General features: G+C 47.1%; 1 protein-coding gene across 1 annotated transcript in view; it reads right to left on the minus strand.

The window, feature by feature from the left end:
- Positions 1-15,271, minus strand: part of LOC141107689 (cytochrome P450 2B4-like) — a 94,133-nt gene that overhangs the window by 38,032 nt on the left and 40,830 nt on the right. The window contains exon 2 of the mRNA XM_073598592.1: positions 8-170. Coding sequence (XP_073454693.1) covers positions 8-170 — 163 coding nt within the window. The remainder of the gene's footprint in view (positions 1-7; positions 171-15,271) is intronic.

Raw genomic sequence — 15,271 nt, forward strand, 5'->3', positions numbered from 1 at the left:
TGCTCACCATAGTTATGGTATGAAGTGTCACTTGCTGCTATATCTCCTCTGGCTAAGAAATCATCAGCTCTGTCCACATAGACTTCTTTGACCGCATCATATCTATTAACCACGACGACTGGACGAAACCCCAGATAGATGGTAAACACGTCCCCGTATTTCTCCCTCATCTATGTGAAAATAGAATTCATTAAAAATAAAATGATATTAATGTTATAGATCAGTGGTTTTCAAACTGCTACTGCTTGCAACTCCTTTGCTTGCCTTTATATAACTCTTGGGGCACTATTTCTCCCACTGATACGAGACTCTGTTCTTCCCACTGACACCAACAATGGTGCATATTTTTCTCCCACTGACACCAAAAATGGTGCATTATTCTTCCTCCTAGTATCAAAGATGGGCACAGTTTACTCCCACTGGCCAGAGTCTAGCCCCCCACCCCCCCAAATTCTGAAGTACAGTAAACTGGCCTTTTGTTTAGGAAGTTTGGAAACCCCTGTTATAGCTTAATAGATTTAGTCCTACCACTGCATATAAATGGCCTGGCCAGTGGTTTCCTGGATTCAGAAGGACATACCCTTACGTCCTCCCACTCCTGACACTCATTTTCACCTCCTAATTGGCTCTGTACCATATGATTGCTATTACCAATCACAGCAACCACAATTTCATTGCTATATGGCACGGTCGTCTGTGTCCTTTAGTACTTTCATTTCGCCTTCTGCTGTGTGTGCGGCACATTCCCATGCAAGTTAGCAATGGAGTCAAGCAGGCTGCCAGTACATGATTGGTGCGCAAACTGAGGTGTGGCAATTCCCAACTTTTGTGCAGAGATGGTGGAGGACAGTAAAAGGTAAACATGAGACACTGGATTGATTTAACAATGCTGGATTTTTTCCTTTGGGGGTACCTTAATCACTTCTCGCCCCTGGCCTATAGACAAAAGACAGCCGGGAATGGAGCTTTCTAGTTTTGGGTGGATGTCATATGATGTCCTCAAAGTCATGCATCTCTCACATGCCCTAGCATCCGTTCAATCTGACACCGGCTGTGTCCACCGAACATAGGAGATGACAGAATTGTGTACCAGCCCAATCCTGATACCATGTGACCACTGTGACCAAGCACAGCGATCACATGACCAGGAGCAGTAAGGGTGGCTGAGCTTGAGCTCCCCGATCCTCAGCCGGACTGTAATCAGCACTGTGTGAGGAGCTCATCACACTGATTAGACCTAAAGTGAAAGCAATGTGTGCTGTGCTCTGTCTCCCCCATACAGTGCAGTACCCGGCAGGAAGAGATAAGGTAAAGGACTGTCGTTTTTTAAAAGGCTATCTGTATGTATGTGTGTTTATATGTATGTGTGTATGTGTATATGCATGTATGTACTTTATGTGTGTTTGCATGTGTTTATATGTACACACATATGTGCATTTATATATGTGTGTGTGTTTATATATGTGTATGTGTATACAGTATACAGTGCCTTGCAAAAGTATTCACCCCCTTGGCTTTTTACCTATTTTGTTACATTACAGCCTTTAGTCCAATGTTTTTTTTTTTTTTTTCAATCTGAATTATATGTGATGGATCAGAACACAATAGTCTAAGTTGGTGAAGTAAAATTAGAAAAATTTATACATAAAACTATTTTTCAGAAATAAAAAAATGATAATTGGCATGTGCGTATGTATTCACCCCCTTTGTTATGAAGCCAATAAAAAGCTCTGGTGCAACCAATTACCTTCAGAAGTCACATAATTCGTGAAATGATGTCCACCTGTGTTCAATCTAAGTGTCACATGATCTGTCATTACATAAACACACCTTTTTGAAAGGCCCCAGAGGCTGCAACACCTAAGCAAGAGGCACCACTAGCCAAACACTGTCATGAAGATCAAGGAACTCTCCAACCAAGCAAGGGACAATGTTGTTGAGAAGTACAAGTCAGGGTTAGGTTATAAAAAAATATCAAAATCTTTCATGATCCCTAGGAGCACCATCAAACAGCAAACCTGTCAAGAGACGGCCGCACACCAAAACTCACTGACCAGGCAAGGAGGGCATTAATCAGAGAGGCAGCACAGAGACCTAAGGTAACCCTGGAGGAGCTGCAGAGTTACACAGCAGAGACTGGAGTATCTGTACATAGGACAACAAGCTGTAGACGCTCCATAGAGTTGGGCTTTATGGCAGAGTGGCCAGAAGAAAGCCATTGAGCAAAAAAAAAAAAAAAAGGGGCATGTGGGAGACTCCCAAAAATGTATGGAGAAGGTGCGCTGGTCTTATGAGACTAAAGTTGAACATTTTGGCCATCAAAGAGAATGCTATGTCTGGCGCAAACCCAACACATCACCCAAAGAACACCATCCCCACAGTGAAACATGGTGGTGGCAGCATCATGCTGTGGAGATGTTTTTCAGCAGTCGGGACTGGGGAACTGGTCAGAGTTGAGGGAAAGATGGATGGTGCTAAATACAGGGATATTCTTGAGCAAAACCTGGCCACTCTGTGTGATTTGAGGCTAGGATGGAGGTTCACCTTCCAGCAGGAAAATGACCCCAAACACTCTGCTACAACAACACTTGAGTGGTTTAAGGGGAAAGATCTAAATGTGTTGGAATGGCCTAGTCAAAGCCCAGACCTCAATCCAATAGAAAATCTGTGGTCAGACTTAAAGATTGCTGTTCACAAGCGCAAACCATTAAACTTGAAGGGGCTGGAGCAGTTTTGCAAGGAGGAATGGAGCAAAAATCCCAGTGGTAAGATGTGGCAAGTTCATAGAGACTTATCCAAAGCGACTTGGAGCTGTGATAGCCGCAAAAGTTGGCTAGACAAAGTATTGACTTTAGGGGGTGAATAATTATGCACATTGACTTTTTCTGTTATTTTGTCCTATTTGTTGTTTGCTTCACAACAAAAAAAAAATATATATATATATATATTTATGGTTGAAGCCCTATGGCCTATACGGATATGGATAACATTTAGCGTTAACATAAGACTTACCACATGAAATTGACCTGAAAGTGTGCCTTGGTCTGATGGACGGTATACCAAAATAAGGGGGCATACCCTAGATTAGAAATGAATATTCTGTTGAAGAGAAATGAATATTTGAGAAATGCCCTGAAAAGGGAATGGGAGGGTAGATATCGCGCACAGGAAACCGACAAGGACCATAGGCGAGCGGGCTGGTTAAATACCCCCTGGGCTCCTCCCATAAATTCAGGCCACCATACTGGCCTTTCTACTTATGGTTGAAGCCCTATGGCCAATACGGATATGGATAACATTTAGAGTTAACATAAGACTTACCACATGAAATTGACCTGAAAGTGTGCCTTGATCTGATGGACGGTATACCAAAATAAGGGGACAAAAACATTCAGGTAGGGGTATAATATTTTATTAGTTTTCAGTTGTTTATTGAGCTAGTTTGGTAAATGCTTGTGCCATCTACACTTTGGGGATGGGGATGTAACGGGCGAAGCAGGCCGACTTCCACCTGCCTAGTCTCTTAATGACGTGGTCTGGGACCCCGTGGTGGGATGCCGCCGAGGCCGCTCCAATGCGGAAGGAGTGGCCGGAGTACTGACTGGGGTTAAGGCGAAGGTTACGGAGAAGAGTCCATATGTCTTTCACAAACTGACAGGCACTTAAGGGTTTGACTGGAAACGGTAGAAGGGGACTGGAATCCGGCTGTTCAGGCTGGAGTGACAGAAGATGATTGAATACGGTAACTGGACACCGGCTATTATTAGTTTTGTAAAGGTGGATGTCTACCCCAGAGCCTGCCTGCTGGGTTTTAGAAACCGCAAAGTGAAGGACGAAGTGGTCTTGGTAGCGGACCAAGTGACGTCTACGTAGCACTTGGCCTGCAGGGTTGCTACAGTTGAACTCGCCAGGTTGCAAGAACCCGTAGTAGGCCAAGTATATGGCCGCTTGTAGGACCACGCTGGGGAGAAGACCAAATGGAGAAGTAGTCAGGATGGTCGACATACCCCTGAAGATGGCACCTGGTAAACGTTTGGCACTGACCACTGGTTGGTGTTTCTGGGTGCTGCGTAGGATGGCCCAGATTGCATGGGATGTGAACAAGGAAGATTTTGCGGGGGGCCTTGTAGAGTCAAGAAATGTTGGATGCTGGCTAGGTATAGCCAAATAGAGTTACGGGATAAGGCCAACTGAGTATGGCAATATGAAATAAAGGCCAGTATGTGCTTGACGTCTGTTGTTTCCTCGGAGCAGTGAGCCAGGAATTTGTTGAACGCACTCCAAGCTGTCTGGTAGGCTTTGAGCGTGTTGTGGGACAGTGAGTAGTTGATGAGCTGGGTTGCTCCATGTAGTTGTTGTACTAATCCAAGGTCAGCTGATACCAAAGAGGGATAGGGGCTGAAACTGGATCGGCTCCGGGCACCTGTTTGAAAAAGGAAGTGTAGTTAAAGCGTGACAGTGCGTCTGCTGCAAGGTTGCACTTGCCCGGAACAAATGGGCACTGAATGTTAAACTGATGTTGTAAAGACAGTTGTACCAGCCTGCGCAGGAAGGACGTGACCGAGAGGGACTTGGACATGCCTTTGTTAATATTATCTGCCGTGGCCTGATTGTCGGTAGTGAAGGCCACAGTTAGTCCTGTCCAACAATGACCCCAGAGCTGTGCGGCTGCCACTATCAAATAGAGCTCGAAGAGGGAGGATGTTCGGGTGAAGCCAGGTATTTTAAGTATCTGTGAAGGCTAGGGTCCTGAAAGCCAATGTTGGCCAAAAATTTCTGCGAAGCCTGTGGAGGCTGCAGCATCTGTCACTACCTGGGGTGATAGGAGCGAGATAGTAGGTATAAATAGGGATATACCATTCCAGGTGGAAAGTAATTCCTCCCACATAGATAGGTGTGCTACTGCTGCGGTATCCAGGTTGAGAATCTGATCAGGGTCCTGTGTTTGTGAAAGGAATACCAGCAGACATGACACGAAGGAGCGACCCTGTGGAATGATCCGCATGGCAAAATTAAGCATTCCTAACAGAGATTGCAGCTGCTTCTTGGTACACCCCCTAGTGTGGGTGAAGTCTCGGAGGACCACCCTGATGCGGGTCATTTTGTCAAGGGGAAGGCTGGCCTGCATGGAGCAGGTGTCTAAGTTGACACTTAGAAAGGTAATGGTGTGTGCTGGACTGTCGACTTTATGTTCGGCGATGGGAACATTGAGATTTCCGAATTCTCAGTTTGTCGAGGTCTCCTGGGGACATGCTGGGCGGTTCGATTAGCAAGAAGTCGTCCAGGTAATGGATGACCTCTTGACATTGAGCTTTGTGCAACAGTATCCAGGTGAGGGACTGCGCAAATGTGTCAAAGAGCCAGGGGCTACTCTTCGAACCAAAAGTCAATTTGATGGCAAAGTAGTATGCCTCCTTCCACTTAATGCCAGGCCAGCACCAAAGGGATCAGTGGATAGGCAGGAGCTTGAAAGCGTCCGAGATGTCGGCTTTGGAGAGCCAGGCGCCTGTGTCTGCTTTGATGATCGCTTGAATTGCCATATCCGCGGAGGCGTACTTTAGGGAGAACTCTTCGGAGGGGATTAGGGAATTGAGACGGGGAATGTGGGAAGAATGAGGCGCAGACAGGCCGTACGCCAGACGTAGTTTATTAGAGAACTTGCCCTTGACAAGCCCAGTAGGGCTGACTCTCCAAGTATTGAAAGGGGGCTGAGTGAAGGGGCCTATGACGAAGTCTCAGTCTGTAAGAGTTGGTCTATGGCCTGCTCATCAGTGGCAGCTGAGCGGAGATTCCTGCATTTGTAGGTGGTGTGGGGCAGGGAAATGAGGCCGGTGTGAAACCCTGCTGTGAATACCTGGATAAGGTAGGTGGCCAGGAAGGGAGTGGGGTGTAAGGTGAGGTAGAGCTCTAGCCATAGGACATTAACTCGGCTTAGTCATACCCTCTTTTGTTGCTTGACCTCGCACAAGCTCCTTGGATGCGCCCTCTGGCATAAGGGTGCAGATGTGGAGCAGGCTGCACTGGCTGAAGTTGCAGGATCCGTAGTTGTAATTGTTGCAGATAGCTGCTCCTCCCACGGTTCGGACTGGGCATCCGAACTTGTCCACCTGAGGTGTCTGTACAGGGGCCGACTGGCCTTGAACTGCACCGGAGGTAGAGGGAAATTCGAAGGGGCGTCTGATTGTCACATTGGCGCACCAAGTGGCGGTGTGGGTGGAGGACTGGCAAATGGCGCACAGTGGTTAATGCAAGCCGGCAAAGTGGCGACAGAACAGATCTGTGTCCATAAGGCTCCAATTCGTGGTTGCCTGGAATTGTGTGAGCCTAGCTGCTGCCTTGGTAGAGTAGGAACGGTGATAATCATAAAAGGAAAATCCTCCATACTTGTAGCCCAAGTCTACTACAGTATGGAGGTATAAGTCCAGCTCTTCCCTCCTGCTGGGAGAGGCTGAACATAGGACATCCCTCAGCATGCCAAAGGCCAATGTGAATTCTCTGACAATTTCCGGTTGAGCCTGGGGTCTTTGGTCTTAAGGACCACTGACACATCACCCCAGGTGTAGGCTTTGTTTTCCGCCAGATCATGGAGGGAAATGAGGAGAGAGGCAAGGTTGATGTCATTGCCATCCAGGATGTCCTTCCTCATGCTGGCTGGAAACCAATGGGACGGGTAGACAATGGAGCTCCACCCTGTGGTACCTGCAGGAAGGGATGTCAAAACCTGGATTGTGGTAGGGTCAGGAATAGCAGTGCCACTCTGGTTTGTACATCCGTGACTGAGGTAGACAAATATGAGACCATGGTGTGAAGTTGTGAGATGGCAGAAGATATTGACTGGAGGGACACCTGCTGGGTGCTGGGCCCTGCTGCGGCTGGTGGAGGGAAGAGGAGCTTGAAGAGCTCACCCTTCCTAGCTGTAGAGGGAAAGGGCACACCTCTGCACCCTACTTCTGCCGTCAATTTGGGGATGATCCATCCCCTGAGGGACTGCACACTGCCGCTCTCTGAGACCGGAGAAGGTGACAGAGGGACCGTTAGGTCACCAGGCTGCCGGCCTGGTGACCTAACGACAGGTGCATGGCACAAGATAAATGAGTGAAATGTGTATGCCTTGATGGTGGCATGAATCGGTATGCCTCGACTGCGACAAGCTACGAATCGAACTGTGGGGCATGGCATGAAACGAGGCCAACACCGTTATGGCCTACCGGGATGAATCGATGCCTCACGAGTGCGGTGTGTCGATAATGAAATGTTTGCCTTGATCTTGAAATGAATAAAACATCTTGCCATGACAGAGGCCTGACTTGGTCATGCCGCAGCTGCGATTGACAGCGAACCGGACTCTGGAGCATGTATTGAAATAAGGCAACAGAAAACATTGGTGCACACCGGAACGAATCGTGCATCACGGATGCGACTGGATTTGAATTGGAGCGCAATACGTAACAATGAAATGAATGAAATGTTTGCCCTGACAGAGGCGCGAATCGATTGTGCCGCGATCGCGACTGAGAATGAACTGAGCTCTGATGCAAGTACTGGATAAGGCCGTAACAATTGGGGCACACTGGAACGAATCGGTGCATCTCGCATGCGACTGGATTCGAAACGGGGCACGATATGCAGGAGTGGAAATGAATAGTAATTGATTCCCATGACAGAGATGCGGATCGGTCGCACTGCATCTGCGACTAACCACGATCCGGACTCTGGAGCATGTACTGAAATGAGACCAATACGACTGGGGCACACCGGAATGAATCGGTGCATCACGGATGCAACTGGATTCGAATCGGAGCTCGGTACGTGACAGTGAAATGGTTTTGATTTCCATGACAGAGACATGAATCGATCATGCCTCTGTTGCAACTGACTATGAATCAGACTCTGGAGCATGTACCGAAATGTGGCTAAAAATACCTGGAGCACGCCAAGACAAACTGGTGCATTTTTTACGACTGGATTCGTATCGGAACATGATGCATGACAGTGAAATGATAGGTCATGACAGAGACACGAATTGGTGAGCCATAACCTGGGACTGACATTGAATCTGACTCTAGAGCATGTACTGAAATGAGGCTGTAAGCAACTGGGGCACACCGGAGCGAATCGGTGCATCTTGGATGCGACTGGATTCGAATCGGAGCGCGATACGTGACTGAAATGAATGAAATGATTCAAAATGCTTTGAAATGTTTTGAAATGTTTTGAAATGTTTTGAAATGTTTGTGAAATGAATTAGCTTTTAAATGACACGGGTCGGTGTACAGAAATTTTGAGTGACAATGACTTGTCTTGTGAAGCATGGTAAACAGTTTAGATATGCCTGAACGAAGTGGTGCCTGCGTCGAAGTGGGTTACAAAACAACGAAATGACTAATATAACGACGGTACGAGTGGTATGCGTTACGGTAACGTGTGGAGTTTTACGAGTGGTTCGTAAGTTTGATATCACGGTTTAGTGATATGATCTAATAATGCGTGAAATGAAAAAACGTCAGCCGAAATCCTACCTGCGACAGCCGAGCCAGACACGTTGTACGAAAACTGTGAATTGGTAACGAGGATCTCGAACATCTCGAACACGGGAACTTTATGAATACGGGAACTCATGAACACGAGAACTCTCGGACGCTGAGTTTCGAATAGTCGGCCTAGTGATGTAGTATCGCGCACAGGAAACCGACAAGAACCATAGGCGAGCAGGCTGGTTAAATACCCCCGGGCTCCTCCCATAAATTCAGGCCACCATACTGGCCTTTCTACATATCTTCAAAATTGTGGGCATGTTCTGTAAATTAAATGATGCAAATCGTCAAACAATCATGTTAATTCCAGCAACAAAACATGAAAATTGCCAAGGGGGTGAATACTTTTGCAAGGCACTGTATCTGTGCGTATTATGTGTGTGTGTTTATATATATGTATGTATGTATGTATGTGTGTGCGTACATGTGTGTTTACATGCATGTATGCGCTTTTTATCCTGACCCCCTATATGTGTACAATCAGGACTGATTTTTTTCTTGCTTGTTCATAGTACCAGCAAAGAAAAAAAATGTCGTTCCTCTGAAAAGCGATCCATGCTCAGATCGCTTTTCAGAGGCATTTCACAACTGGTAAAGAGGAAATATGTTACCCGCCTGTTTCAAACCCTTAAATGCATCATCACTATGCTGCAACTGCATGCAATGCACACAGTTGTTAAGTGGTTGCTGTGCAGCCCCATTCACCTAGGGGTATACTTCAAGGGTGCCCTGACTGAAACACCGACATAGAAGATTGAGAAACACCGACATAGAAGAACTGATCTCTCCATTTTCCTCCTGCAGCCGCTGAATGCCTGCAGAAGGGAGAGGAGGAGAAGCGGGGGGAAATGGAGAAATCGGTTCCTTTATATGCAGCCACCCACTTATGACCGGGCCCTGTTGTTCCGCCACTGGGCTCGGAGAAAAGGGCCCTGTCTGGGGGTTTAGGGAGGCCCTTCATGGTTTCTTGCATCGGGGCCCTGAAGGTTCTAGTTACGCCACTGGCTGTGACCAATCACAACTCTCACAATAGTACTCACTGGATAACTGTAAATGAATAGATGCCATTCATAAAAATGATTGCTTATAACACTGATCATCACTGTTATAAGCAATCATAGTGTAAAAACAAAACAAAGAAAAAACAGCCTGCCTTCTAAACAATAGCAGTGCTGAGAGGAGGTGTTTCAGGAGATTGAGGCAGTACAGAAATCTCTTAAGTAAAAAGTAAACAATGTCAAACTACAGTATAGAAAATACTTTAATAAATTACAAAAGTGATAACTGTTACATGCCACAACAAATACATTAACTGCTTGCTACCCACCCACAGTAGTTGCACTGTGAGCAGGTGACTGCTCCAGGCCAGATGACGTACCTTTACATCGCAGACTTACAAAAACACAGAACTCTGTATTGTGAACATTGATCTGATTGTTTCTTCTAGGGAGTAAAATCAGACAGTTAAAGTGATTGTAAAGGTTTGTTTTTTGTTTTTTTTAATAACAAACATGTTATATTTACCTCCACTCTGGAGCTAGTTTTGCACAGAGTGGCCCCGACCTCGTCGCGGCTCCTCCCCACATCAGATATCCCCCTAGGACAGTGGTTCTTAACCTTCTAGTGCCGTGACCCCTTGATAAAATTTCCTAAGTTGTGGGGACCCCTAACAGTAAAAGTATTTTCGTAGCGTAGGTTGTCAGCACCCAAGGCAAGACAAGTAATTTGCACCCCTAACCCACGGACATTTAGTGCTCCCCGAGTCCCTTCCACTCGTACAGTATTAAAACTCCTTATGGTATTTTAGGATGTACCACTCTTTCTCTTTGTTCTCCTTTTATCTCTCTCTATCCTACTTCCTTGCTTTTTTCCCCATCCCTCTCTCTAGCCATCTTTCTTGTTCTTTCTCTTATACTTTCCTCTCCCTTTTTCTTTGTTCCTCCCCCTCTTTTCCTCTCCCCTCCATGTATTCTCTATTTTTATTCCTTCTCTTACTCCTTGGTGGGGGTTGGGAGGGGTGGGGTTTAATGGTATGAGTGGCAGTGCTGGCGGGGAGTAGGGATGAGCCGAACACCCCGCGGATCGGTTTGCACCAGAACCTGCGAACGGACCGAAAATTCACACGAACGTTAGAACCCCATTGACGTCTAACGTTCGAAATCAGAAGTGCTCATTTTAAAGGCTAATTTGCATGGTATTGTCCTAAAAAGGGTTTGGGGACCTGGGTCCTGCCCCAGGGGACATGTATCAATGCAAAAAAAACTTTTAAAAACGGCCGTTTTTTCGGGAGCAGTGATTTTAATGATGCTTAAAGTTTAAAAAAAAAAGTGAAATATTCCTTTAAATATCGTACCTGGGGGGTGTCTATAGTATGCCTGTAAAGTGACGCGTGTTTCCCGTGCTTAGAACAGTCACTGCACAAAATGTAATTTTTAAAGGAAAAAAGTCATTTAAAACTGCTTGCGGCTTTAATGTAATGTCGGGTCCTGGCAATATGGATGAAAATCAGTGAGACAAACAGCATGGGTACCCCCCAGTCCATTACCAGGCCCTTTGGGTCTTGTATGGATATTAAGGGGAACCCCGCACCTAAATTAAAAAAAGGAAAGGCGTGGGGCCACCAGGCCCTATATACTCTAAACAGCAGTATACAGGCGGTGCAAACAAGAATGGTACTGTAGGTTTGTTGTTAAGTAGAATCTGTTTGTAATTTTGAACTGGTACATTTTTAACGTGTTTAGCTCCAGCCAAAAAATCTATTTTAAGCTTTTTGGAAAACATAGGGAAGGGTTATCATTTCAAACATTTGTTTTGCTGTCTGTGCTCCTCTTCAGAACATTTCACTTCACTTTTTGTCCCAATGACAAAGGTTTTTTGAAAATTTGGGGTTTTTTGTGAAACAAGGATTGGTGATAAAGCATCAGTGGAAAGGAGAAACGTTTTTCCCATATTAACTCTTACAGGAGAGAATTTCCCTTCCTAGGGGTAGATTTCATCTCACTTCCTGTTGTCTCCTTCCGTTTGCAAGTAGGAGTCGTTTGTAAGTTGGATGTTTGAAAGTAGGGGCCTGCCCTATATACTCATCAGAAATTGTTGCCTTAGGTGTTGCTGTTGCCACAACACTGTAAGCCCTCACAGGGCCCTGCTGTGAAATATTAGATCAAGAATTGTAATTACATGTCCCTGTTGAACAGGGGCAGAAAAATTGGGCCTTTGGTGGTGGTGGTGCTAGTGCCACAACACTGTAAGTCCTCACTCGCTCTTGGTGGGCGCAGAAACGGGCCCTGCTGTGAAATATTAGATCAAGAATTGTAATTACATGCCCCTGTGAACAGGGCTGAAAAATTTGGCCTTGGGCACTGGTGCTGGTGCCACAACACTGCAACCCCTCACAGATACTCTAGTTGGAACTAGTTGAATTTGTTCACTCTTGAGAAGAGGAGAATAAGGGGGGATATGATCAACATGTTCAAATATATAAGGGGTCCATATAGTGAACTTGGTGTTGAGTTATTCACTTTACGGTCAACACAGAGGACAAGGGGGCACTCTTTACGACTGGAGGAAAAGAGATTTCATCTCCAAATACGGAAAGGTTTCTTCACAGTAAGAGCTGTGAAAATGTGGAATAGACTCCCTCCAGAGGTGGTTCTGGCCAGCTCAGTAGATTGCTTCAAGAAAGGCCTGGATACTTTCCTAAATGTACATAATATAACTGGGTACTGACATTTATAGGTAAAGTTGATCCAGGGAAAATCCGATTGCCTCTTGGGGGATCAGGAAGGGATTTTTTCTCCTGCTGTAGCAAATTGGAGCATGCTCTGCTGGGGTTTTTTGCCTTCCTCTGGATCAACTGTGGGTATAGTATTGGGTATATTGGATTGTACGATATTTTTTTTTTTTTTTTTTTAGGTTGAACTGGATGGACTTGTGTCTTTTTTCAACCTGACTACTATGTAACTATGTAACTATGGAACGCAGAAACGAGCCCTACTGCAAAGTATTGCATCAAAAATTGTAATTACACGCCCCTGTTAAACAGGGGCTGAAAAATTGGGCCTTAGGCACTGGTGGTAGCGCCCAGAACCAAAAATGTTCTTACAAGCTATCAGCGTGATCATTGAGGAGGAAGAGGATAATTACTCAGGATAGTCACTCAGCATCAGCATAGGCAGTCTTTGAAGGGATCTGAGATTTAAAGAAAAAATATTCGGTTACATCAGCATCAGGTGCTTGGTAGCTGGTGGTGATCCAAGACTGATTCATTTTTATGAAAGTCAGTCGATCGACCGAGTCGGTGGACAGACGCACCCTGTGATCAGTTACAAAGCCTCCAGCAGCACTGAATGTGCATTCCAAAAGAACGCTGGATGCAGGACAGGCCAGTAGCTCAATTGCATACTGTGCAAGCTCTGGCCAGTGATCTATCCTCAAGACCCAGTAACCCAGAGGATTTTCGGTGGGAAAGGTGTCCAGGTCAGATCTTGCCCCTAGGTATACCTGCACCATGTAAAACAGACGCTGGCGATGGTTGCTGGAACCGATCATACCTTGGGGCTGCGGACCAAAAAATTGTCTGAATGCATCGGTCAGACGGCCACCTTTTCCACCGCTCCTTCTTTGACTGACTGAAGCCTCAGCAACTCGTTGTCCAGAAACAGGAGTTTGTAACCTCCCAGTCTCTGGGAACACGTTGCACAGACCTTTCTGCAAGGCCTCCCGAAGATTTTTCATCCTCTGCTCCCTCTGTGATGGCAAGATAAGCTCCGCAACCTTACCCTTATAATGTGGATCAAGGAGGGTTGCCAGCCAGTACTGGTCCTTCTCCTTGATACCACGAATACGAGGCTTTGCAGGATCAGGGAGGCCATGCAGCGTAGGTTTGCTGAGGCATTCGGTCCGGATTCCTCTGGGTCACTAAGTACGACATGGTCCGCAGCCACCTCCTCCCAGCCACGTACAAGTCCATGTGTTTCTTGGGACTGATCCCTTAAAGACTGCTGCTGATGCTGAGTGCCAGGCTCCACCTCCATACTGACACCTCCTCTTCCTGCCTCTGTTCTGCCTCAAGTGCCCTGTCCATTATTCCACGCAGCGTGTGCTCCAACAGGTGGACAAGGGGGACAGTGTCACTGATGCATGCACTGTCACTGCTCACCATCCTCGTGGCCTCCTCAAATGGTGACAGGACAGTGCATGCATCCCTGATCATGGCCCACTGGCGTGGGGAAAAAAAAACAAGCTCCCCTGACCCTGTCATGGTGCCATAGTCACACAGGTACTCATTGATGGCCCTCTGCTGCGTGTGCAGCCGCTGCAGCATGGCCAACGTTGAGTTCCACCTGGTGGGCATGTCACAGATTAGGCGGTTCTTGGGCAGGTTAAACTCCTTTTGGAGGTCTGCCAGCCAAGCACTGGCATTATATGATGGTGGAAATGCACACAGATTTTCCTGGCCTGCCTCAGGACATCCTGTAAGCCCGGGTACCTGCCCAAGAACCGCTGCACCACCAAGTTAAGGACGTGAGCCATACAGGGCACATGGGTTATTTGTCCCTGTCGGAAGGCAGAAAGGAGGTTGGTGCCATTGTCGCAAACCACCATTCCTGCCTTAAGTTGGTGTGGCGTCAACCACCTCTGAACCTGCCCCTGCAGAGCTAACAGAACCATTGCCCCAGTGTGGCTCCTGTCCCCCAAACACACCAGCTCAAGCGGCGCATGGCATCTTTTGGCCTGCATACTTGCGTAGCCCCTTGAATGGCTACAGAGCACCGCTGGTTCAGAGGACAAAGCACAGGAAGAGGCCATGGAGGAAGAAGAAGAGGAGGGGGTGGAGGAGAGAGGTGTGTCACAATCATTAGTAGTGGCATTTTGGAGGCTTGGTGGCGGAACAACCTCCAACACTACTGCACCTTGTCCTGCATCCTTCCCAGCTGCCAGCAGAGTCACCCAATGCGCGGTGAAACTTAGGTAACGTCCCTGTCCATCCCTGCTGGACCATGAGTCAACGGTAATATGCACCTTACTGCTGACCGCCCTGTCCAGCGAGGCCAAGATATTGCCTTCCACATGCCGGTAGAGAGCCGGAATCGCCTTCCGTGAGAAAAAGTGGCGTTTGGGTACCTGCCACTGAGGCAGCAGTTGAAGTGCTAGCAATTTTGCCAAGCTAGCATTCAACCGCTGGGCATGTGGATGGCTGGGAGCGAACTTCTTTCGGCGGTGCAGCAGCTGGGGCAGGGAAATTTGCCTGGTACAATCTGACGTCGGTGTAACGAAAGCAGATTGCCCACAAGTACTTGGCTGTGACACACCTAATTCTACACCTTCATTCCTCTCAGTGCAGGTCTCAGAGAGGACTGAAGGTATAGTGGGGTTGGAGATCTCAGCTGATGAGGACCAAGGAGAGGTCCTCTTTGTTCTTGGTGTGGGTCTTTTACATACGCTTGCCAACGAACTGCATGGCAGGTCAACATATGTCTGGTCAAGCATGTGGTGCCCAAGCGGGAGATGTTTTGGCCACGCCAGATACGCTTGAGACATATGTTGCAAATAGCAGCAGTGCGATCTGATGCACTCGTCTCAAAAAAGGCCCACACCAAAGAACTTTTGGAATAACGCACAGAGACAGCAGCGCCCTGCACATGTGGAGCTTTGGGGTGTGATGCAGTCAGTGTGCTGCCCTTAGGCTGGCCCCTGGAGGGCATCCTGCCTGGTTGGTGATGTGCCTCCTCCTCCTC

Source organism: Aquarana catesbeiana, linkage group LG09 (assembly GCF_042186555.1).
Source record: "Aquarana catesbeiana isolate 2022-GZ linkage group LG09, ASM4218655v1, whole genome shotgun sequence".
In the NCBI taxonomy this organism is placed as follows: Eukaryota; Metazoa; Chordata; class Amphibia; order Anura; family Ranidae; genus Aquarana; species Aquarana catesbeiana.